Here is a 24,714-nt window from a genome sequence, read left to right as displayed (position 1 = left end):
TAACCCGAGGTACCACTGTAGTTGCTCCCTCTAGCTCCCTCCCCCCCAAAGGCTCTCCTGTGCCTTCAAACGCTGACCATCAGAAATCCAACCACTGTACACCTCAGAGTACTGTCCTTATGAGATGTTCACCATAGTGTAACACTGAATTCTACCTACAACCTGGTCTTTGAACTGCTTCTGAGAATCCCTGGACTTCCTCAGAAGCTTAGTGGAGGTTTCCCAATGAGAAAGGCATCAATGACAGAGCAACTTCCCAGAAATACAGCCACAACACCTTTCCCACTGAATATGTGTTTATCCACAAGGAGGTATTGTGAGGTGCTGTTGATTTTTTCCCCCAATTTCCATGGGGTAAGGTCAACATTCTGTGTGACTACCACACCTGGAACACATCACGTGAAGAAATGTTTCCATGATCAAATAGGATCTATAAGCCACTGCAGTGAGATGGCCACAATGAGCCACACCTCAGATCCTTGGCATTTGCTATCCAACATCCCCTTCAGTCCCTTTTCAATTGATAGCAGTGGTCAATGATTTGGACTAAAACAAAAAGTTGCAAACTGGCATTTGTTAATTTATTAATTAAATTTAATTAATTAATTAATTAATTAATTTAATTTGTTAATTTATTAATTAAATTTAAATTAAATCTGTAGATCTCGGGGGGTTCGCGACATAAAAATACAATGCAAAAACACAAAATACATAATAAAAACAAGAACAAAAAAAGAACACACTAAAAAAAACAACCCTCATCATACCCTGGCCAAAAAAACCCTTACCTACTGTCACAGGGTAATTGATTATCCAATGATGTAATTAGATCCACATAAATTAGTATATGATTAAAGAACAGTTCTGAAGGAAAAGACATGCTTTATATCTACTGTATTTGTATTAAATAATTACTTCTCTTTTTACCTGGACCCATTTCCTGCTCTCAATGATATATTTAGGAATTTGTCAAGGATTAGAAATACAGATTTGGATTAACCCAAAAGCTGACTCTGAAGTAACAAGAGTGCAGAATAAGGGTTAATCCAAAATCACTTGACCTTGTGGACAAATTTCAACACATTTTCGACCATGCTTTTGCCGATATCAAAAGGTCTTTCATGAAATGCCCTGAAGAGCAACTTTCCCATCTGTTGCAGTGGAACATGCTACTCTTGTGCCCTTCCTAACTCCAGCAAGGTAAAGGTAAAGGACCCCTGGATGGTTAAGTCCAGTCAAAGGTGACTATGGGCCATCTCACTTCAGACCAAGGGAGCCTGCGTTTGTCCACAAACAGTTTTTCTGGGTCATGTGGCCAGCATGACTAAGCCGCTTCTGGCAAAACCAGAGCAGCGCACAGAAATGCCGTTTACCTTCCCACCAGAGTGGTACCTATTTATCTACTTGCACTTTGACGTGCTTTCGAACTGCTAGGTTGGCAGGAGCAGGGACCGAACAACGGGAGCTCACCCCCGTCATGGGGATTCAAGCCGCTGACCTTCTGATCGGCAAGCCCTAGGCTCAGTGGTTTAGACCACAGCACCACCCGCGTCCCGAATGTTGCCTAGCATGGCTTTAAACCAGGTTTCCTCAACCTCGGCCCTCCAGATATTTGTGGCCTACAACTCCCATGATCCCTAGCTAGCAGGACCAGCGGTGAGGGATGATGGGAACTGTAGTCTCAAAACATCTGGAGGGCCGAGGTTGAGGAAGCCTGCTGTATGATCGCAACATCTGAAGTGGGACCCACACCTTCCAACATTTTACAGATAACAGGGACGCTCTTGTCAAAGGCGTCAGCAGCTGACAGTAAGCCACTGCATCTTGTTTTGCAAACACAGCGAATCCACACAGAATTGGCTTTTGCAACTGTTTTAATACATAACTGCCGACTGCCCACAATTCTTGCAGCAAGGCAGGCATCTGACATTTATCAAAATGTACAAAAAGACACGTAGGACGTTGTTGGTAATGAAGAGGTGACCCTGTCCAAGATTCCTCCACATGAGTTGCGGAGCCTGTTGATTTGTCTCTCTGTGAGTCCTCATTTATGTCAGTTAAAGTGGAAAGTGTGGCTCGTGTAGGTGAAAGAATGAAGAGAGGGAAGTTAATTCCAGAAGTGTTGGAGAAAGACTCACGCCTTTAAGATTTCCCTCCCTGTTTGCCCGCTGTGGGGGCAACTTTGTCCCACCCCTTGAGATACTGCAACATGAGGATGGGATCAAGGCATCTCCACATTCCTACGTGAAATTATGGGGGAAGGAGCAGATTGGGAGTCCATAATTAAGCAGCATTTCCTACACCCTGCTTATTTACTTATTACATTTATATCCCACCTTCAAGGTGGTAGGGTCCCCCCCCCCCCGCTCTACTTTATGGTCACAGACACTCTGTGAAGCATGTTAGGCTGAGGGACTATTTAAACTGGCCCAAGGTGAACCTCCTGGATGAGTGTCTCCCAGGCCCTAGTCCATGGGTAGGCAAACTAAGGCCCAGGGGCCGGATCTGGCCCAATCACCTTCTGGGTGGATAGAAACCAGGGAATTCTTGCAATCATCCCCCATCCCATTCTGATGCTCGGATGCTGAAGTATATCACGTTCCTGTACAGCCTTTCTTGGATTACTATGCATTAAGAGTGTGGAGTGTGGTGGAGTCTCCTTCTTTGGGGGTCTTTAAGCAGAGGCTTGACAACCATATGTCAGGAGTGCTCTGATGGTGTTTCCTGCTTGGCAGGGGGTTGGACTCGATGGCCCTTGTGGTCTATTCCAACTCTATGATTCTATGATTCTAAGAGGGCATCATTATAAAACAGAATGTTAACATGCCTAGGTAAGCCACAAAAACCTAAGATCTGGCTGGTTGATACCAGCAGCCACAGATGCATCAGGGAAAATATTAAAAAAACCACACCTTTTGGTGGATAGAGGGAAATGAGGGAGAAATAAACCCACATTCTAGTCATGTGAACTCTGGATATTTACTAGTTAGAAGCCCTAAAAAAGTCACATCCTCTAATCCAGTGTTTCCCAACCGGTGTTCCGCGGCACACTAGTGTGCCGCGAGACGTTGCCTGGTGTGCCGTGGGAGGGAGGCGGGCGAGTCGGGCGGCGAGAGGCGGGGCGGCGGCGGCGAGGAGAGGCCGCCCAGCGCGGGGCTCTCGCCGTCTGCCTGCCTGGCTGCCTGCGTGGCGCTGCCTGTGTGCCCCCTCCCACATCCCATCGCCGGCTCTGCACCAGGCGGTAGAGCTCGGCTGGAAGGCCAGCAGCGCGCGCGCCTTGGCCAGGCTCTCGCCCGCCTGCGCCTCCAGGCACGGCGCCTCGGCATCGGGCGGCAGCGAGCCCAGGAAGCGGCCCAGCCGGCCGGGGTCGCCCGCCTGCAGCAGCGCCTCGCACACGCACGAGACCTGCTCCGCCGAGAAGCGCGGCGAGCGCGGAGGATCGGGCGCGGCGGAGGCCAGCCCCGCGCTTGGAGAGGACGCAGCAGCCGTCGCCAAACCCGATCCTCCTCCTCCTGCTCTGCCGCCGTCCTCTGGCTCTCGGCCGGGAGGAGCCTGCGGCGACGGGGCGGGTGCCGAAGTTGGCAGAAGTTGGCGCGCCTCCTCGGCAGCGCCTTCGTCCTCCTCCTCCTGCCTCTGCTCTCCTCCGGCGGCGGGGGCGCGCCGCCCTCCCCAGCCGGGGGGCTCGGCGGGGCCCGCGGGGAAGGAGGCCATGTTCGCGGCGCGCGGGATCGCGGCCCCCGTCGCCCGCCTCCGGCCCGCTCCCCTCCCCCTGCGCGCTGCCCTAGCCGTGCGGGTCTCCTCCCCCTGCGCCGCCGTCCCCTTTCCACATCCTAGGAGCCGCGGTCCGCCTACCGCCCCCGGGCCGCGGCGCGGCTCCCAGCCCGGGCTGGCCTCCGCCTCCTGGGACGCGCGCCCACCCCCGCGGCCCCCCAAACTTCGGAGCAACTGAATGCTTTCCCATGTAGAACAGTCCCTGCAAATAAAAACCTACCATATTTGGAAGAGGGATGCTAGCCTAACCATTACCTTCTATGCTGTTACTATTTTTTTTATTTTTTATTTTACATAAGTAAAAATTGACCTTTCCCCATCTGGCATGGTGGTGTGCCTCGAGATTTTTTTCATGAAACAAGTGTGCCTTTGCCCAAAAAAGGTTGGGAAACACTGCTCTAATCACCTTGGCAGACAAAGAGGTCACTGATCCTTTCTATCCTTTCCTCCTTTTGTTTATGCTAAGATCTCTTAATCCTCAAATGGCAATCTGAACCAAACCAATTTATCTAGCAGAAGATGGACAACGTGGTGACTGGCACTCACAAATATTTTGGTTTTGTGGACAGGAGAAGAGTGCCAGCAAAGAGACCAGAGAGAATTCAAACAGCACAAAAAAACCTGAACATGGCACCAGCCGATCTTTAGGATTCTGCCACAGGTAACTAGCAGTTTTTTGCACCTCATTGGGGCAAAATGCAGTTACCTCACTAGAGACAACTGGTCCTCGCAAAGTCAACAAACTTCCAGTTTCTTGATAAATCATTACTTACATAATGGCTAGGCAGCCAGCTAACACCAGCTGTCCCCCAGCACTAAAGACTGGCAGTGGGTTATCCAATATAAACATGAAATGTACATGTCTTTTTAATTAGAGTTTACTGATTCAGTCCGGAGATAACTCATACCTGCAAGATGGGAATCATTGCTGAATGACAGCAATCAATAAACCATTAAATTGACTCATTGAGTTAGGACCACAAGATTTTTCAAACCTGGAATGGCTGGGTCAAGTCACCATGTAATGGGATTTGGGGTGGGGTGGCGGAATAGCATGTGAAATTTACCCCTTAAAAAGGAAAGTTTTCAGATTGCTGTCATTCATTAACACTATTCCTATTCAACATAGCTGAGACACTGATGCAGAGAACAAGACCCTGCCCAACACAATTAAAAGCCCAAAAACTCCCACTGGGCCCTTGGTGTTTACATATGGCATATTCTCAATTTCATGCAGTACAAGCGAGTTACAATTTTCCTACGATGGAGTTCAAATGTGTACATGGCAAGCATATGAGACATTCACACGCTGTTGGACAGTGCACCAGAAATTGTAATTCCAGAATTTCACTTAAGGTACTTCACTTCTTTTTTCATTGAACCACTTCCACTTTCTTAACTGAACCATTTGCACTTTCCAAAAGCCTACATCAATAAGATGCAAAACCAAACAGCTCTGAGTACACAAACTCAGAGCAGTTAAGACATTTATTTCCAGGTGTACTAAGCTGCAACTCTCTATCTGTAGAGGATATCAGGAATTGTTCAAAAATACCAGCACATGTTTTCCCCCACAAGAGAATGAACGATCTGCAGGCACAGGGAGCTCTGGCATCTCCGTCAACAGGATGGCTGTGTTTACCTCATCCAGTTCAGTTCCAGTGTGCTTCTCTGCCAGCGGACTTCCAAGATTTTCCAGATAGCAGCCTTGTCAGCCAGAAGCCAGCCCTCATGCTCAGCCAAGTATAGCTTACATGCCCCAAGTAGAATGTTCAAGGGTCAGCAACCCTGATCTACCACTCCAACCAGGCCATGACTCAGTTCACATGTCGCGGTAAACCACAGTTAATGGCTTGCCACGAATGTCCCCCGGAAGGCTCTTTCACTCTTCCCTCCTAACACCACGATCTCTGGCTTCTTCTAACGTCCAAACAGCAAGCCACAATCTGTAGCCTATGCATGTTTTTTTGGCTTACTGATCAGTCTCATAAAACTGGGGAATGTGACTTGTTACCTCTGCGCATGGGCAGAGGGAAGCCAAAGAACTCTCTTGACCACAATCAGAATAAACTACAGCTTACTGTGACATGCAAATGAGGTCAATGCAGTCTTGACCACAGCAGAATCAGGCTCAGAGTCATCCCAAGCACTGTTTTTACAGTGCAATGGCAGGAAAAATTACCTTAAACAAAAACAAATAGACAGCAGGGGATTGAGGAAGCTTTAAAATAAAACATTTCTTTTTATCTGTTTAGTTGTCTAAGTGTCCTACATTACGCTGGAAGAAGGAATTATATTCATGAATCTTTGATTTCGCCCAACACTTATGTTTGAATTGCACCTCCCAGTTGCTCAGTACAGATTACTGCAAAGAGGCTGTATTACCCAAAACCAGATTTCCTCCTCCTTCCCATGAAAAGCTAATTTAAGTTTTTATACCAACTGTTCCAGATGTCAACTTAACTGTATTACAAATACAGTCACAGTTACACCAACTCTCATCTTGGGAGAAGCATTACTCAGTGTTGACCCCAGACATTTCTGCTCCGAGGCAGTTAATACAAGAGTACCCCACTAATTTATTATGGGGTGCAATTCACTGTCAAAGTCCCAATGAAATCAACAGAAGACCGGGCTTTTGTGCAGCTCCTGTTAATCTCAGTCACATTTGTGAAGGCACCCTGGTGAATTGTGCCCCATAGGTCAGATCTTTCTACCACATTTTTACCACATTTCATGATGGCCAAGGTCCGCTGGGAGGCTCTTGCTCCTCAAGAGGAGCATCACGGCAAGGGGGAGACCATCCTGGCCCCATGGACAGGGGCTGCAGAAGCAAGGGGAAAGGGACTAACTGGGGTGGCTGCCTTGACCCATGGTTAGCTCTCTGGGTCCCACATCTGACCCAATAAAGTGGGCATGGCCATGGGGAAGAGGCAGTTCAGGGCTGCTTTCCAAAGGCTTTCCCTCAAGCAAATCTGCAATATTTTAAATCATAATATGTAATATATTATTCAGTTATTCAATTCAGGAAAACAAACGAAACAAATGGACTCACCTTTTGGCAACATGGACTCACAGAAGGGGAACCACAAGAGCCGTCAATCATTTAAGAGCAATATTTTTTTTAAAAAAAATATTTTTAAAAATTGGGGGGGATGTCTATGGGAGGTCACATAAAACCTTTTGGGGAACATATATGGCCCATGGACTGTGGATTAGCCATCCCTATCCACTGAGTGGAAGAACCAACTGCTATTAAAGCAACAACATGCCCAGGAAAGGAAAATTATGCCCCTATGATAGCTTACCACTTTGTTCTGGTCTTCAAGTAAAAGCCTCCCTCCTCTACCCTTTTCCTCCATTTCTTTTCTTGTCTTTTTCTTTTTAGTTTTCTTTAAGCTGATGAGAGAAACACCCACCCACCCCTTGATTGATTGAGTTTACTTATATGTTGCTTCCCACAATGAGCTGTGGTCAAAGTGGCTTACAGCAAACATTCCAAAACCAAGAAATACAGAACATAGAATTACAAATATACAAAATACAGAACTTGTCGGTAAATTAAAAAATGACAAATATCAGCAATCACGGAATAAATTCCATTATTACCGGGGGGTGGGACCACCCATGATCTAGGCTGAAGTACATAATATACCTGAAGGAGCATCTCTACCCCCATCGTTCAGCCCAGACACACTGAGGTCTACCTCTGAGGACCTTCTGGTGGTTCCCTCATGGCAGAAAGTGAAGTTATAGGAACCAGGCAGAGGGCCTTCTTGGTAGTGGCACCCTCCCTGTGGAACACCCTCCCTGCAGATGTCAAGGAGGTAAAGAACTATGCAACTTTTAGAAAGCATCTGAAGGCAGCCCTGTATTGGGAAGTTTTTAATTTTTGACGTTTTACTATGTTTTTATGTTTTGCTGGAAGCTGCCCAGAGTGGCTGGGGAAACCCAGACAAATGGGTGGGATATAAATAAAAAAATTGTTGTTGTTGTTAAGCAGAACAAGAATCAACTGATAACATTCTGGTACTGGACTTGCTGGACTCCAAGGAGCCTAGCTTACATACAGTTAAGAGTAAATGACATACAGCTGGCATATAGACTAGATAACGTACAGAGGAGGCTAACAGTAGCAAAAGGCAAACACTGCGGAGGACAGTACTGTAGTTAGTCTCTCCCACAGTCTTCTGGAAGTACCTATACCTGCTACAGGTATTGTTGCTCTTCTTTGAGAGAGAATAATTGTCTGAAATGTTCAATTTCAGAATGGCAGAGCAGGATAGGCTCTTTTGGGCACAATCCACGGAGAAATTCTCTGGAAGTGAGCTGAATCTGTGAAATAGCCTGGAGGATTATTCCCTGTGTGAATCAACCTGAGGGGGGTCTATCTGGATTTTCCAACTCGAGACCACCAAAATTTATTCAACCAGACCAAGCCGTGCCCTTATCATAGATATTTCACGTTGCAATCAAGTCACCTCAAGCCACAAAGTGCAATATTAATGACTAGTCAATGGGGTAACTAACTAATCCCATTTCCCCCCCCCCCCAAGCAAAATTGCAGGCTGTGCAAAGTCCTCAAAGTGTCATAGAGAATGCTTCACCACAGGCAATATCAGCTAGGCCTACAAGATAGCTGATATTCTTTCTTTCCCCCATAGGCCAACTGTATTAAAATAGCCTTCACCCATGCATGAATCATACTTTACATAACAATGCAATAAAAAGCATTGAAAAAAATCTTTCAACTGATCCTCACCAGAACAACTGCAATGCATTCAAGTCTTTCAGGACCTGAGTTTTCAAATATGATTGCTAAGGGGTCCTTTGCCACAACCCAGTTCAAACCAACCTGCAGCCATGAATTCACCAAGTGGCCTTAGGCAAGCCACAGTTGATGATTGGCCCCTCATCTGCAAATGTAGAGGACAACACTGGCCCACCTTACAAGGTTGTTGCAAGTGTGCTATACAAATGCCGCCAACTGCCCTTCCCTTCAGTGCTAGAACATCTGATTTGTGGGCAAGAAGGTTCCAGTTTCCATTCTTAGCATCTCTAAGTAGGCTTGGGAAAGTCTCCTGGCCTGATCCACCAGAGAGCTGCTACCAGCCAATGTGGACAGTGCTAAGCTGATGGCCTGACTTCATCTAAGGCAGACTCCTGTGTTCCTCCTATCATTTCCCTCATATGTCTTTGGATTCCAAGGGTGCTAATTGTCCCATGATCGTCCGGTCATTCAATATTTCCCTTGTGTGCCAGTTTAACTCTCTGTTAGGTTGCATGGCTTGGAAGACTCCATGTTACGCCCCAACAGCTGGGTACATTTGCACATGCAACAACTTAAGATTTTTGTTGTTTTTTAAAAGAAAATGAATGAGGACATCATGAACTAAAGTTGTGTTGTGTAATTCAATCAATTGCAGAAATCACTTTAAAATGCCACACAGTAAGAGGGGTGGCAGTTTGAGGGACACAACCAGCATTTTAACACTCAGGGGTTGTTGTCGGGGGTGCCTTTTACACAAAGCCTGTTACACAAAGCCTGTTTCAATCAGTGTGTCCCATTACCAATGTTCACAGCTCAAGCTGTTAAGGAGAAGATTGCCACAAAGTGCCCAATTTGGGAATTCTGTCCTCTGAACTTTTAATGTACGAAGAAAGGACAGATTGAACACCATTCAGGGGCATAATGCTCTTCCAAAATTGTCTTTAAGGTGTTGGAGGTAGTTAAGGTGGGGGGAGGGGAGAGACACATTAATCATAGGAAGAATTATTAATAAAGGGGAACTGGAGGTAATGTTCTCATTCCCACATATCCTACTATGCTTTGATTTGCTGCTGAAATCTCAGATGAATTTTACTGGAAAAGAAACTTTTGAGGCTTTTTAATTTTCTTTTACTCTCTCACAGCCATACATTTTAAAATGCCAGTGCTGCTCTATTACAACTAATGACTATCTGTGGGCAGTAGATGTCTGCTCTCAGCCAGCCCAAAGGCAGCCTATTTCAAAAGAATTTTTATTTCATTGTTTAAAATATATTGGATTACAAGAGCAAGCTGTCTCTGTTCTCTCAGATAGACAAGGGAAGCAGTAGTAGAATTGGACAACTCTACAAGATGCTAGAAGGAAAAGGCCTGAAAAGATACCAAGATGAATTGAAATGAGGAGACAATAGGGAAATTGTGTTTTAAAATTTTAATATTTTCAAACTTGCAAGATGTCAGTTCTAAGCAACGGTGGCCCATATACTATATTGTTCTACCTGTATGTACACATGCCTTAAAAGAAATTAAATTTGCCCAAGCAACCTAAATTCAACATCAAAAAAGCTGAATTTTGTGGTCTGTGTGAAAATTTGAATGACTTTTTATTTTGTATAGTGTAATCTAGTTTTGCTAATCATGGAGAAGAGCAAAGAGCTGTACTTAAACTCATCTGCCTAACCACTAGAAAATATATTCAGCTTATCACCTACATAGCTAATATTTCAAGGCATTGCCAACATGCTTTTAAACATCAGTTTGCAACCACAAGGACTACAAACTGATATGTGAAACGTAAGATTCTGTGTCCAATAATCACACTCTGAAATTCTTTCTCTATCTTCCTTCCTTCCTTCCTTCCTCTTTCTTTCTTAAGCACTCCTGCAGGTTAGACTATTCCCAGCTTCTCTAGTTATCCAATAATGGGAAATAAACTGGGTAACTTTAAGTGGACACAATTATTCATATCCACCTACTGGTTAGAAGACCACATTTGGTCTTCAATGGTTCCTCTATGAGTATACTGTATAGACCAAGTCTCCACCTTTAGGATACCTGCCTCGTGCCACAGTAGTTGGCTAACAGGCCAATATATATATCCGTGCTGTGCACCAACTAGACAACAATTCCACTGTCCTTAGCTTACAGAAAGCAAAAGGCTACATATGACTAGTATTATTAATCAGAGACCATAATTCCCTGCTCCAAAGAGCTTAAATAATTTTTCAGCCCTGATGCAAGACATATCCACAACTGTTTGCACCACCTACCCAAGCATATGACTGGCATGAGCTTTGTACATTTTGCTAACTTATAAGCAGAAGGCAGCAAATGTGTCAAGGATAAGCAGGCTGAAGGACACCCCCCTCCCCATAAGTCAACCAGAACTCATGTTTGGATGCGATCTCCTGTGGCCATATGGCAGTGCTCCTACTTCATCAACTCCCTCCCTCATCTTCTTCCAATTCTTCTCTCAGCTACATCTAGACATATGTCAGTGTCTTGTGCCAGCTGGAGCTCCCATGTTGGAGCTGCCCATCAGACAAAAGTGGAATGCAAGGAACCTTGACAACAAGAATTAGCACACAGGGGTTGTACAGGCAGCCACCTCCTTCAAAGGAAGGCAAAGGTGCTTTCACTGCACACTTAAAAAGCTACTGGTAATGGCTGACGGGGAAGGATTGGCTGGAAAACCAAGCAGCGGCAGGTGAGGACTCACGCTCTGGAAAGAGGCTGTTAGCAAATTACATAGGATTCCTTCCAGACAGAAAACACAACTGATACCATGATTGAAGTTATTCTAGAGAGTGTCACTGACCAATGAGGCAAGACAACAGACTAGAAGGTAGACTGCAATCACCTTAACATTCAACATTAGAGGGAGTCTGCAAGAACAGCTGAGCAATCTGCCTAGTGAGAAAATCATGCAATCCGTTTAAAGGCATGCTCAGCAGCATCTCTCAGAAAGAGTCTAGGACAAGTGACTCCTGCGGCGGTGGATGGGGCTGGAACTGATGAGCCTTGAGGTCCCATTACAGTTCTTGCTAATGTTACATGAGAGTGGGCCTTTTCTGTAGTGGCTCCCCATTTGTGGAATGCTCTCCCCAGGGAGACTCACCCGGCACCTTCATTACATATCTTTAGACACCAGGCAAAAACGTTCTTCACCCAGTCCTTTGGCTAATTAAACAATCTATGGCCTTCTAAATGTGTGGGTGGTGCAGTTTGTTATTATGTTCCGTAATTTGTGTTTTTACACTGTAAACCACTCTGTGATCTTCAGATGAAGGGTGGTACAGTGGTATCTCTGGTTATGAACTTAATTCGTTCCGGAGGTCCGTTCTTAACCTGAAATCGTTCTTGACCTGAGGTACCACTTTAGCTAAGGGGGCTTCCCGCTGCTGCACAATTTCTGTTCTCATTCTGAGGTAAAGTTCTTAACCCAAGGTACTACTTCTGGGTTAGCGGAGTTTGTAACCCGAAGTGTTTGTAACCCGAGGTACCACCTGTATATAAATTTAATAATAATTACTAAGAGTGAGCTGTGCAGAGGGTATGGATGACGGAAACCAGCTAACACTGAGCAGTTGAAGAGATGTGGACCCTTTCTCCATCATTGAGTAGCACTCATCAGAAAACCTGCAAGCCTTGAAGGAACAGACTAAGTGGCGGCAGCAGCCCATCTGCTAATAGCATTTTTATCCCACCCAAGCTTGTGGGGAGCTACCAGGGGGCACCAGATCCCAATATAGATGTTTATTCAACCATCTAGTCCCTGGTGTACATTTTCACTCACCCTTTCTTCCCTGGTGGGGAAGGGGGCACCATTTTGTGGTACACCTACGGTGTCAAAATATCTTGCGTGGCCTTGACAACAGACTCCAGTTCCATCAGCTTACAGCTAATATGAATCACGGCAAGACTAGCACAGAGTTCCTCAAGCCTTTCCGCACAGTTCCACCCGCTAAAGAACTCTTTAAAATATCTGCCACAGGAACTAACATTTCTCAGAGGGGTCCAAGGCATATTTTGAAGCACCCAAACTAGGCATAGCTCCTGGAGCCTAACCTATAGGGGGATGACCAGTGGGCTTAAGTGGTTTGGTTTTAGGTTGCTGACTTTTCAAATAGCTACAGCAACTTGAGGGTAGGCAATTAGCAGACAATCGTGTTCACCTCCCTGATGAGTAAAGCTTTGCAGACTGAGTTGTGTAGATGAACATTACAAAACAGTGAAATTTGTGAGAGTAAGCTATGCTTCCCCGCTCCTGATCCACAGCCCTAATTTCAGTAGAGCCTGACATTTAACTTACTGTGGAGTAAGACTTGCATGAATTTGGAAGAGCTCACATTTTACCACAAAATAAATAAAGACAACTTGTTCCATCAGATTTCAATTTCCTGAGAGCCTTCTCTCCCCACCCTCCTTTTCAGCCTGCTACAAAATGTTAATTGGATTTTAAAGGAAGCCACACATTGTGGGAGAAGGGCAGTTGCTGAACCAAAGAGGCCACAGACAACAATAATAGCAAAAAGCAGGATTCAACGCTTTCTCTTCTAAAAACAAGAAGTTCGGAGGAAGGGACTGGGAGGGTCACAGCTTGGTGCCCATTTGAACTTCCCCTAACAAGCCTTAAACAAAAACCTTCCACTACTTTTGGAAAGCAAGGAACTCAGCTGCCCATATTTTTATTGAAAATCTGTGATTGTGGGGTGATGCCTTCAATGTCCCCCACCGTCCCTAGCTCTTCCTAACGAAGGGGTAAGGAGCCAGTGGGGTTCTGCGGGTGATGTGGCGGCTCCTGCCACCACCAGCTAGCCCAGCAACAACCAGAGGGCGAAAAGTCCTCCCCCCCCCCACCGTTGTTCTCAAGAGTGAGGTTGTAGGGTTTGCTCTTTTCCGCACATTGAGCCTCTCCCTTTACATGCCTCTCTTACGCACCATACATGAAAGGGGCGTGGAATTATTATTATTAATCAAAATAAAGAACAGGGTTATTTGGAAATGCCGGTTTCATGCCACAGAAACCAGTACTTGACTTGTATGAGAGAGAAGGGAGCTGCTACTAATTCTCTTGAAGACAAGACATTATGAGGCATTATTTTTATTCTCATGAACTGTATGGATGAGAGCGAGAAAGCATCTAAGGCTGTTGAGATTGCCAAAGGATAAATACAATTTTATACCTGCCTAGAGTTCAGGCCCTGTGCCAACTGCACAAACACAAGAAGTTTCTCTGTACTGAGCCAGCCCATTCGTCCGTTTGGATCAGTATTACCTATACTGACAGGCAGCAGCTCCTCAGGGTTTCAGGCAGGGATCTTTCCCCAAATCTACCCGCAGGTGCTGGGGTCTGAAGCTGAGACCTTGACTGAGCTAAAGCCAGTCCTTAGTGGCGCTCTGTGCTGGGCAGGTTATAACTTTAGAAGACGCCACTAAAGCAGAGCTCAGGTGGAGTTAAGATTGCACCCGGGGAAGCTGTGAAATAAGGAGCGCGCCTCTAGGCATGTGCAAAGGGCCTCCTGCCCACTACTCTAACGAGCAGCTATCGTTTGCCCAGATGCAAACTGCTCCAGGCGCTGGGCAACGCTAAGCCCCACGGATGGGCGAGATTCTTGAAATCAAGCACAAGCCTCAGGGCAACCAAAAGATCTGCGGAGCGGGTCAAGGGGGCGACGCCGTCAAAACACGAAAGGGGCGAGAACCCGGAGCTCAGCAGAAAGCAGCAATCGGATGCGTTTCCCTCCGGTTGCAACAGTCCCCGGTTCCCCGCGCCAGGCGGCACTTGCCCCGCCGACCCCCGGACGCGCCCCCCACGCCCCGCTTCGGAGCCTACCGCTTGCCGGCGTGGCCGCCTCCGCCGCCGCTGGTGCTGGTGGTCCCGTGGAAAGACGACGGCCAGGACATGCGGCATTTCTTCAGCCCCGGCCGGTCGCTGGTGTCCATGGCGTCCGCCCTCTCGATCTGCCGGTGCGGGTGCCTCTCCGTGTCCGAGTAGCCGCGGTGCTTGATCTTGATGGGGGTCCGGGGCTGCCGCCAAAGGTGCTGCGGGGGCTTGAGGGTGGCCTGACCCTCCCGCGGCACGGGCAGCGACAGCGACAGGCTCTTCTTCGAGCAGGGCGGCGGCGGCTCCATCCTGCTCCTCCTCGCCGGCTTCGGACGGAGCTACACGAGCGGGCGGGCGGGCAGGTCGCGGGGTGGCCGCGGCTGAGGAGTTTGCGCGCCCGGGTCTCGGTCTCCGGCCAGCAACCCGAGTCGCCGCCCTTCGAGCGGGGAAGCGCCTCACAAACTCCGCCAAGAAGCCGCCGCTGCCATCCCAAGCGAGGCTTAGCGCGGAGGCAGCCGCCCAGGGCCCTTCGCGCCGGCTCCGGACGCCCCCTCCATGCTCCGCGGCTGCCGGAGGAGACTGGCGGCGCCTGCCCGAACACGCACCGAGCTCAGCCCGCGCCGGGAGCCGACGGAGCGTCCCCGCTGCGCGCGTCTGAGGCGCCGCCGCCGCCGCCGAAGGGAAGGAGGGAGTGCGCCGCCGGCGGGGCTGCGGGGAGGGAGGAACCAGCGGAGGCGGAGGGGACGCGCCGAGGGTCGCCGCCTTCACGGCATCCCCCGCTTGGCGAGGCGGCGGCGCCACGAGACGGGCGTGGGCGGGCGTCTCCGTAGGCTCCGCGGTTCCCCGAGGAAGGCTCCGCCTGCGCGGCAGCCGGCTCGCGCGCGGACTAAGTCGAAGCACGGAGCCCGAGCGGCGGTGGAAGAGCCCCGCCCGCGGCTGCCCGCGCCCAAGACGCGCCAGGCTTCGCCAGCTTTTCTCCCGTCCAATGTAGAGCCGGCTCCCTTTCTCCTTACAAGTCCATCCCCCTCGACGTACTTGGAATAGCAAGAGTGCCTCTGAGCGTGTACAGAAAGCCTTTTCCGTCAGCAAAGGCCTAAGGACAGTTAGCCCTTACCGCGTCAAGTACGTATCAGCACTGGCAGTGTCGGATTTACGTATAAGCTAAACAAGCTATAGCGTAGGGCCTCAGCATAGCTGTCAACGTTTCCCTTTTTTAAAGGGAAATTCCCTTATTCCGAATAGGATTCCTTGCAAGAAAAGGGAAAAGTTGACAGCTATGGGCCCCACTCTCTTGGGGGCCCCCCCAAAAATTCACTATTAATATAATTCTTCTTAATTGTATTTCACTTCAACCATCACTTTGATAAAATACATATTTTGTTATGTGCAAATGGCTTTAGATACCTATTAGGTCCATAAATTACCATATAGCATATATTCAACACAAAAAACAGCCACAATTTGTTGTTGACAAAGGACAGCTGGACATATAAAGGGCCCCATTACCTTCAGTAGCTTAGGGCCTCATCAAACCTGAATCCGGCCCTGATCAGCAGTGTCCAGTTTATTGGGGGGGGGGGCTGGGCACCTCTCGGTCTTCCTCTTCCATTCTGCAAAACACCCCCCCCCCAAAAAAAGCGCGTAGTCACCAACAAAAGCCTGTTGGGACTGAGAGAGTTGGTTAACTAAGTGGAACCTCCATGTTCAGGAGTAGTATACCTTTGAATCCAGCACGCTAGGGACAAACAGTGGAGGAATACTGGTGCCCTCATGCTTAGGTATTATCATGTATTGGGTGCTCCGCAGGCACCTGTTGGATCTAATCCTGAATTGTTGTCTCCATCAAGGCAATCAGGCCACCCTTCCTTTTGGGTCCACATTTGACCTGGAGCTTCCTTCGCATGGCTGTCTCTCTGTCAGTCTTAATGCGGGGTAAGGATTTCAGCAGAACTCCCGGACCTGCTTCACCTCAGAGTCTCAGTGAAACGCAAAGAGATTTCCTGCTTTGGGGTAAAGCAGGCGGAGCATAAAGGTGCTCTCCTGTGTAGGGGGCGACAGAGGGTGAGAGGCCACCCTGGGAAAAGTAAATAAACTCTTCCTAGTGTGAGGGGGTGGCCCACAAAAAACATCTTCTTTTAAAGTGTGGGGTGTGGGGGTAGCATATGGAATAAAGGCCTTCTCGGTGGCTGCTCCCAAGATTCTGGAGCTAGAGAAGTCAGAATGGCTCCTTCCTTGCTGTCCTTGTCCCAACAGGGTTTGGAACTGACTGCTTTTAAAACTTGACATGCTGTTTTTATTGTACTTATCTGTATGTTTTTAATAGATATATAGCTTTGATCATATTAATGTTTAATTATTTTCCCCACCCATGTTTTCAGCTGTCCTTATTTTATCTGTAAGCCACCTTGAGTTTCTGTCAGGGAAAAATGCAGAGTATAAATAAATTAATAATAATAATAATAATAATAATAATAATAATAATAATAATAATAATAATGAGAAAGAAGGTAGGCTGAGCCATTTTTCTGTGTGTGTGGAGCTGTTGTTTCAAGTAGGGGAATATTCAACTGACTCCCCTGTTACACATGTGCAGCAGTCCGGGGGGGGGGGGAGCTTTTTCTCTTGATTCTGTTGATGTTATGAAGTGGTCCTCAACACATGTAGGAATTAATTGATCTTAGCAGCCTATAAACCAGAGCAGGGCCTTCCCAAGACATTTTAGCATCTGAGGCAAAGCACAAAATGGCACACACACCCTCCCTGCCAGGGAGGAAAGGGCGAGTGAAGAAGTACATCAGGAACAAGCAGGGAATAAATACTGACATTGGGATCTTCTGCCACTGAGGATCCTGCCACCTGAGGTGGTCACCTGACCTTGCCTCATGGGTGGGCCGGCCCTGAACCAGGAGCATTTGGGTCCAAATGTGTCCTTCCAGCTTTTGTTGCTGTGACCCAGTTGCTGGGATTCAGTGCTGCTCTTGCTGTGCTACCTTCAGAGCTCTGGTGTGCAAGCAGAGAAAAGGTTCAGGGATACTGTCAAAATAGTACCAGTCTATAAAGCAGGGCAGCTGCGAGTGGCCAGAGGCAGTCTTTGGCACAGAAGCTGTGTGGTGATCAAATAATGTCATTATTGAGCAATAAAGTGGCTATTAATAGCACGGTGGCATCGCCCCCTCCTTCCTTGTAAATAGTTTATATAGGCAATGGTGATCCGTGTTTCTTGCAGGATCAGATAGGATAGGAGAAAAGGAAAGGTTAATGACGACCTGCATATACCAGCATAACTGCAGTGGCATTCTCCAGCCAGAGATATTTCAGTGGAAAATCGAAAATGGGAGCCCTCCTGCTCTTAGCTAGCATACTGGGAAGCTCTCCTGCACAACCCTCGTTGAAACAAATGGGAGCTATCTGTGAACAATATTGTGTTCCTTCTAAACCATGGGTAGGCAAACTAAGGCCTGAGGGCTGGATCTGGCCCAATAGCCTTCTAAATCCAGCCCGCGGACGGTCCGTGAATCAGCATGTTTTTACAAGAGTAGAATGTGTCCTTTGATTTAAAATGCATCTCTGGGTTATTTGTGGGGCATAGGAATTCGTTCATTCCCCCCCCCAAAAAAAATAGTCCGGTCCCCCACAAAGTCTGAGGGACAGTGGACAAGCCCCCTGCTGAAAAAGTTTGCTGACCCCTGTAATCTAAACTCTTTCCATGGTTCAGCTCTGTCAGTCTACCACATAAGGACTTTCTTTCTTAATCATATCAGAATCTATCTAATCTAGCGTTTGGTTTCCAACAATGGCCCAATACTGCTTCAGGAAGTCCACAAACAGAGTAGGAGAGCAAGAGCCCTTCCCGGTTGTTTGCCCTCAGCGCTTGGTATTCAGAAGTACACTATTTCTGAACGTGGAGATTCCATTTAACTATAATTAACCCTCTTCCACTCTTGAAAATGAGTAAAACGGGCCACCTGCTTTGGGCCACCACAGCTAAAGTAAGGCCACGTATGGGCTATCCTGGCTGCACATTTAATCCAAGCGAGACACAGGGTATGGCCCTCCTGAATTCTGCAAGGGAGAGGTAAAATCCAGACGTCTTGCCCTGTCTATTCCCATGACACCAGGGCCCTGCAGGATTTAACTTCCTTCCCCAGGGCCTGTAAGACAGAGCTATTCTGCCTGGCTTTCAATTTGCACTTAGCCTGATCTTTCCCCTTCCTTCCCTCCCCTTCCCCTTTTCATGAAGATTACCCACTCTGAGACCCCACAGCTAATTCTCCCCTGGCCTCCTCGCTGGCCCAAGTAGGGCTAATTTAGCCAGCTAGCCCTGGTGACTCTCTAATGCTTATTAGATGGATTTCCCCCCTAAATTGGTTTTTGAATTCTGAATTTATTGTTATTCACGTTTTATACTGTATTTTAAGCTGTTTTTTGTTGCATCAATTAAGTGTTTTAAATTTGTTGTTAGCTGCCCTGAGCCCTGTTTTCTGAACCGGGAAGGGCGGGGTATAAATATTTTTATTTTTATTTTTATTTTTATTATTATTATTATTATTATTATTATTATTATTATTATTATTATTATTATTTTATTTCAAAGGCTTGGGAGCAAATTATTCCTGCATTGCAGGGGTTTGGACTAGATGACAGGTTTATTGCCCACTCTCCCAAGACAACTTCACTCCCAAGACAACTTCACATACACACATGGCTTCACTTTAAATCAATTTTTGCTCAAGAGGATCCCACGCAGGGAATCAAGCATTACATGGTAAGGTGACAGCAGAAATTGTTCCAGGATGTGATTTAGCTATTTCTGTCCCTCCAGATAAAAATAGACGTCTAGAGGATACTTTTGTTCAACATATTTCATGTGCCTTGAGAATCTACATGTTTAAAGCCTCCAGAATAAGAGGAAACAAGCTCAAAGTAGACTCAGAAGGAGGGATAAAGAGGAGGGAGAGAAGGAGACAGAATAAGGATGTGGTTCACAAGTCCAAAACATTTCCCTGCATGAAGTGCTTGTAGGATGGGAGAGGTACAGAGCCTAAAGTGCTTCTGAGCTTATGCAGAGTACTGTACTTGCTTTCCTCAAGACCTGCTACTTTTTAAATTGGGAGTGGGGGCTTTAGGCCCTCTCCCCTACTCCCGTTGAGTAGTTAAGATGAAGTCACAATTGAGAGGGCATCTTCATCTCTTTTGAAGTCCATTTTGATATTGTCCATCTGCCTAGAAACTCCTTTCTTTTCTTTTTACACACCTTGAGTGTTTTGTGATTTGGGGTGGACCCACCCCTAGATTGAATAATTTTTGTTGACAGTGATGTATTTTAGGTTAATGGGCAAAAAAGGCCACAACTTTATTGGTTACAGAATGTGAGTGGTATTGGCTTAGGCATTGGAAACCACACGACTATATCTGACTGCTGCCCGTCTGCAGGAGTCTTGGAAGGGTTAACCACCAGTAGGGGGAGTCCTGCTGATGCACATCAACTAGGGACTCCCCCAGGGTCACCGCTAGGGGTCGTGCCATGGCCCTAGCTCCCTGTCTGGGGCTTCGGATGGAGAACCCCTCATGAAGATCCTTAGCCCTCATTTCTGCCCCTTCCTCAGCTACTTGCCCAATTCTCCAGTTCCAACCTCAGAGCCTTCCTGGATATTTCTCAGAACCCAGTGAAAAGCCAAATGGGGCTTCCTTTGTGCACCCAGAATGGCTCCCAGAGAGGGAGGTTGGAGACAGGAAAAGGCAGCCCACTTGGAACCTGGTGCCAGTTTCATGCAGATGGACCATTGCTCCATCTACCTCCTGTGGCTAATAGGTGACGCTCCACATGCTGTTGGACTACAACACCCATCAGCTCTGGCAGCACAGCCAAAGGTCAGGGATGATGGGACTTGTAGTCCAGCCACATCTGGAGGGCACAGCACTGGCTACCCCTGGTCTATGCTGACTTTCGTATGCTATGAATGTACACAACAACATGGCCACAACTTTTGTTGTTGTTGTTTAGTCTTTTAGTCGTGACCGACTCATCGTGACCCCATGGACCAGAGCATGCCAGGCACTCCCGTCTTCCTTTTTTTTTTTTTAAATGATATTTATTAAGTCGTCTTCCACTGCCTCCCGCAGTTTGCTCAAACTCATGTTCGTAGCTTCGGGAACACTGTCCAACCATCTCGTCCTCTGTCATCCCCTTCTCCTTGTGCCTTCAATCTTTCCCAACAACAGGGTCTTTTCCAGGGAGTCTTCTCTTCTCATGAGGTGGCCAAAGTATTGGAGCCTCAGCTTCAGGATCTGTCCTTCTAGTGAGCACTCAGGGCTGATTTCCTTAAGAATGGATAGATTTGATCTTCTTGCAGTCCATGGGACTCTCAAGAGTCTCCTCCAGCACCATAATTCAAAAGCATCAATTCTTCAGCGATCAGCCTTCTTTATGATCCAGCTCTCACTTCTTCAAATGCCCCAAACACCCAGTAACTTCTGTCATTGATAGGCAGGTATTTCAGATGAGGGCAGCACACTGACGCACACAACCACACACACACACCCCTGGCACACAAACACCCACACCCACACACCTGACAAGTGTACTCTTCTGACAGAGCTTGCACTTTTCTTCATTCCTTCAGTGGAATATAACACGGGCTGCACCCTGAGTATAGTTGGCCAATCAGTGTTAAAGAAGGATAGAACTTTTTTTATGTACGCTACAGCAGCAGCAAGAATTCTCATCACAAAGCATTGGAAGACACAAGACCTACCCACCTTGGAAGAATGGCAGACGCAACTAATAGACTATATGGAAATGGCGGAAATGACTGGCAGAATCCGAGACCAGGGAGAAGAGTTGGTGGAAGAAGATTGGAGGAAATTTAAAACTTATTTACAGAAATATTGTAAAATTTTTGAATGCTGATGACATTGAAATGAATTGAAGGGGTTCTAGCAACAAGGTAAAATGTAAGATGGGAATTGATAATAGATAAACTAATAGGACATGAATTTGCTGAACCAATTTTTAAAAGGGATACAAAAAAGGGAGACGTGAGGAAGTCAGGAAAATAAGTTAACTAAAGATGAGAAATAAAGAAAGAGGGAGTTTTTGTTTTCTTTTATATGTGTTTCTTCTTCTTCTTTTTTGTGTTTAATGTTTGTATTTTTTGTATTTTGTAATTTTGTATTTTTCTGTTTCTGTATTTTTCTGAACTTTTCTATTGATAAAACCTAATAAAATATTATAAAAAACAACAACACAGGCTGCACCCTGAGTCATCTGGCTGCCTGTCCTGCATAAGGGAAGGCCAGCCTTACTAGAAGGATCTGATGCCAGCATTTTGAATTTCTGAGCAAAAGAAAGGGAAACACCTCAAGACTGAAACGAGATGCCACCGGTGTCTCGACTTTGCTAGTCAAAGGGTCTGAAGCTTCAGCCTGCAACCTGTTAATAAGAAACGTATTTGCAAGGAAGCGGCGAGCAGCACGCAGGCTGCTTGCCAGCTACAGAAGCATCTGCACATTGACTGCTCTGCAGGAGCCTAATTTTAAACTGGGCGATTTCTTCTCAATGAAGCTAAACAGAATGCCCACCCTTTGAACATGTGCCTTGGCAAAGAGTTGCCAAATCTCATTCTGCTCAAAAGCAATTTTGCTGCCCATATGCTCCCCCTCGCAGTACTGTACGTATCTGCTGTCATCAGAGAAGGTGCCTAGAGAAGGAAAGAAGCACTGGCAGCGGTGCTTGGAAACTCAGAGAAACCTACAGCCCATCCAAAAAATCATGTGCTGTACGAAGGCAGGAAGGCGGCGGGGGGGGGGGGAACCCTCAAGTCAATGGAGCAGGTGAAGTCAAAAGGGGCAGAGGCAGCCAGTCACAGACCTCTCTCTTCTCTGACTGCAGGTCATGTTTTAAGAATGTGCTTGATTCAGTTCGGGTTTTGCTCTATCAGATTTTTACATGATCAAATTGTATTTAACTTCTTCATTATTTATGTATTTCCACTTTACTGTTTATATATTTGGAATTTTTTGGAGTGCTTTAAAAGCTGTCAGAAGGGACGCGGGTGGCGCTGTGGTCTAAACCACAGAGCCTAGGGCTTGCCGATCAGAAGGTCGGCAGTTCGAATCCCCGCGACGGGGTGAGCTCCCGTTGCTCGGTCCCTGCTCCTGCCAACATAGCAGTTCGAAAGCACGTCAAAGTGCAAGTAGATAAATAGGTACCGCTCCGGTGGGAAGGAAAACGGCATTTCCGTGCACTGCTCTGGTCCGCCAGAAGCGGCTTCGTCATGCTGGCCACATGACCCGGAAGCTGTACGCCGGCTCCCTCGGCCAATAAAGTGAGATGAGCACCGCAACCCGAATCATCTGCAACTGGACCTAACGGTCAGGGGTCCCTTTACCTTTACCTTTAAAAGGTGTCAGAGGTCTGTGGCTAGTACAATAAATCTGCTGATGATTGAAGCTCAGCGTATAGTTTGCTGAGGATTTTAAATCCCAGGCAAACAACTTTTCTCTTTCCCAATGCCAGCAGTCTTCCTTCATCTGATTATGCCATTTGTCACTTATTCACAATTTTTTATGGGGTGTACAGTGCAAAGCTGATGCATTTTGACTTCCTGTTCAGTTCAATGGGCCTTATTCCCAAGTGACTGCGTCTTGGACTACAGTATCAGCATGAAAGGGCTTTCACAGTAGGCATATGAATCATTAAAAGAGCCCCATGAGGAAACTGGACATTGGCATTCCCACTGGAATGACTTAATCACAGGATACGCCAAATATTCAGAACTAAGTCCAGATTTGAACCCGGATCCAAATCCTACACTACAGTGGTACCTCGGGTTAAGAACTCAATTCGTTCTGGAGGTCCATTCTTAACCTGAAACTGTTCTTAACCTGAAGCACCACTTTAGCTAATGGGGCCTCCAGCTGCTGCTGCCACCGCACAATTTCTGTTGTCATCCTGAAACAAAGTTCTTAACCCGAGGTACTATTTCTAGGTTAGCGGAGTCTGTAACCTGAAGCGTATGTAACCTGAAGCATCTGTAACCCGAGGTACCACTGTGCATGGTTTTGCAAAGAAGGAAACGCTATCTAATGCTTAATTCAAGGTTCCCTGAACCCACCTGCCTGCTCACCAGCTGTCAGTATCTTTTCACCTTCTGACAAGGACAATCATGCCTGTCAGTAAAAGCCATTTTGGGGGGGTTAGGAGATAAGCCTTCTTTCTTTTCCTGTGTTCCCCATGGAGGAAAATATGGGTGGTTGATTTCACTCATTGCCTAAAACACTGAAAGGTCAAGGCGGATTCATTTGTAGAAATCGCTTAGAAGTTTGCCTGAACATTTTGCCTCACATTTCCTTCCAGGAAGCCTAGAAACTTACTTTAAAAATATTTTTAAAGTAAGCTCAGACTCCAGGCCCCCTGTTGGTTGTAGACTGGGTACAACAGTGTTTTCTGTAATCGCTTCTCAGGAGTTCTGTTGGCAGTGACCACAAATAATGGCTAGTAAGTCAAGCCCAAAATTTTCGGTCTCTGCGCTTAATGTTTCACCATTTATACTGGAAACCTGTTACCCAAGAGACAGCTTTATAAGGTCTCAGCAGGGCACTGTATATATTAGAAAAATAAAATTCTACATGGAACTCTGCAAACTGTATAAATTATACAAAGTTAAGTGAGCAGGTATTCTAATTTTCTCTTTGCACAATTCTAGATGTGCTAGGAGGAGGAACTCTGCAAGGTACTGTAGGCCAGCCCCCAAAGCTGGAGATCTTGTTCAGCTTCCTCTCTAGCACTTCAGCTAGTAACACAATCACACTTCCACACACACATATTCCCAGCTTGAAACATGCTTTTACAAAACAATGAAATCCAAGGTTATCAGAAAGCTGAATCTTGCACTCCACACTTCTGCTACGCTTGTGCAGAATGACAACACTTGCACACACAAACACCTGAAACTTGAAACTTCTTTAAAAGGTAAAGGTAAAGGGACCCCTGACAATTAAGTCCAGTCACGAACGACTCTGGGGTTGCAGCGCTCATCTCGCTTTACAGGCCGAGGGAGCCGGCATTTGTCCACTTCTGCAGACAGTTTTTCCAGGTCATGTGGCTAGCATGACTAAGCCACTTCTGGTGAAACCAGAGCAGTGCACAGAAACGCCGTTTACCTTCCCGCCAGAGCAGTGCCTATTTATCTACTTGCACTGCGTGCTTTTGAACTGCTAGGTTGGCAGGAGCTGGGACTGAACAACAGGAGCTCACCCCGTCGCGGGGATTCGAACCGCTGACCTTTCAATCGGCAAGTCCAAGCGGCACAGTGGTTTAACCCACAGCGCCACCTGCTAAACTTCT

At 46.9% G+C, this 24,714-nt stretch overlaps 1 protein-coding gene and 1 long non-coding RNA gene across 3 annotated transcripts in view; one reads left to right on the top strand and one right to left on the bottom strand.

Annotated features, from left to right (window-relative positions):
- PDE4A (phosphodiesterase 4A) overlaps positions 1-24,714 on the bottom strand; it is a 346,813-nt gene that overhangs the window by 250,700 nt on the left and 71,399 nt on the right. The window contains exon 1 of one of the 2 annotated variants that reach the window (XM_081175705.1): positions 14,376-14,691. The exons of the other annotated variant lie outside the window; for it this stretch is intronic. Coding sequence (XP_081031831.1) covers positions 14,376-14,674 — 299 coding nt within the window. The 5' untranslated portion in view covers positions 14,675-14,691. Of the gene's footprint in view, positions 1-14,375; positions 14,692-24,714 lie in introns of those variants that run through there. 2 annotated transcript variants of the gene reach the window in all.
- Positions 975-10,098, top strand: LOC308576468. The gene is made up of 3 exons (XR_014003254.1): positions 975-1,809; positions 4,238-4,432; positions 9,851-10,098. It is a non-coding gene; the product is annotated as an uncharacterized lncRNA (long non-coding RNA).

The sequence above is a fragment of the Podarcis bocagei genome (assembly GCF_964188305.1).
Source record: "Podarcis bocagei genome assembly, chromosome: 17".
Lineage (NCBI taxonomy): Eukaryota > Metazoa > Chordata > Lepidosauria > Squamata > Lacertidae > Podarcis > Podarcis bocagei.
This window is presented reverse-complemented; position numbering and strand designations above follow the sequence as displayed.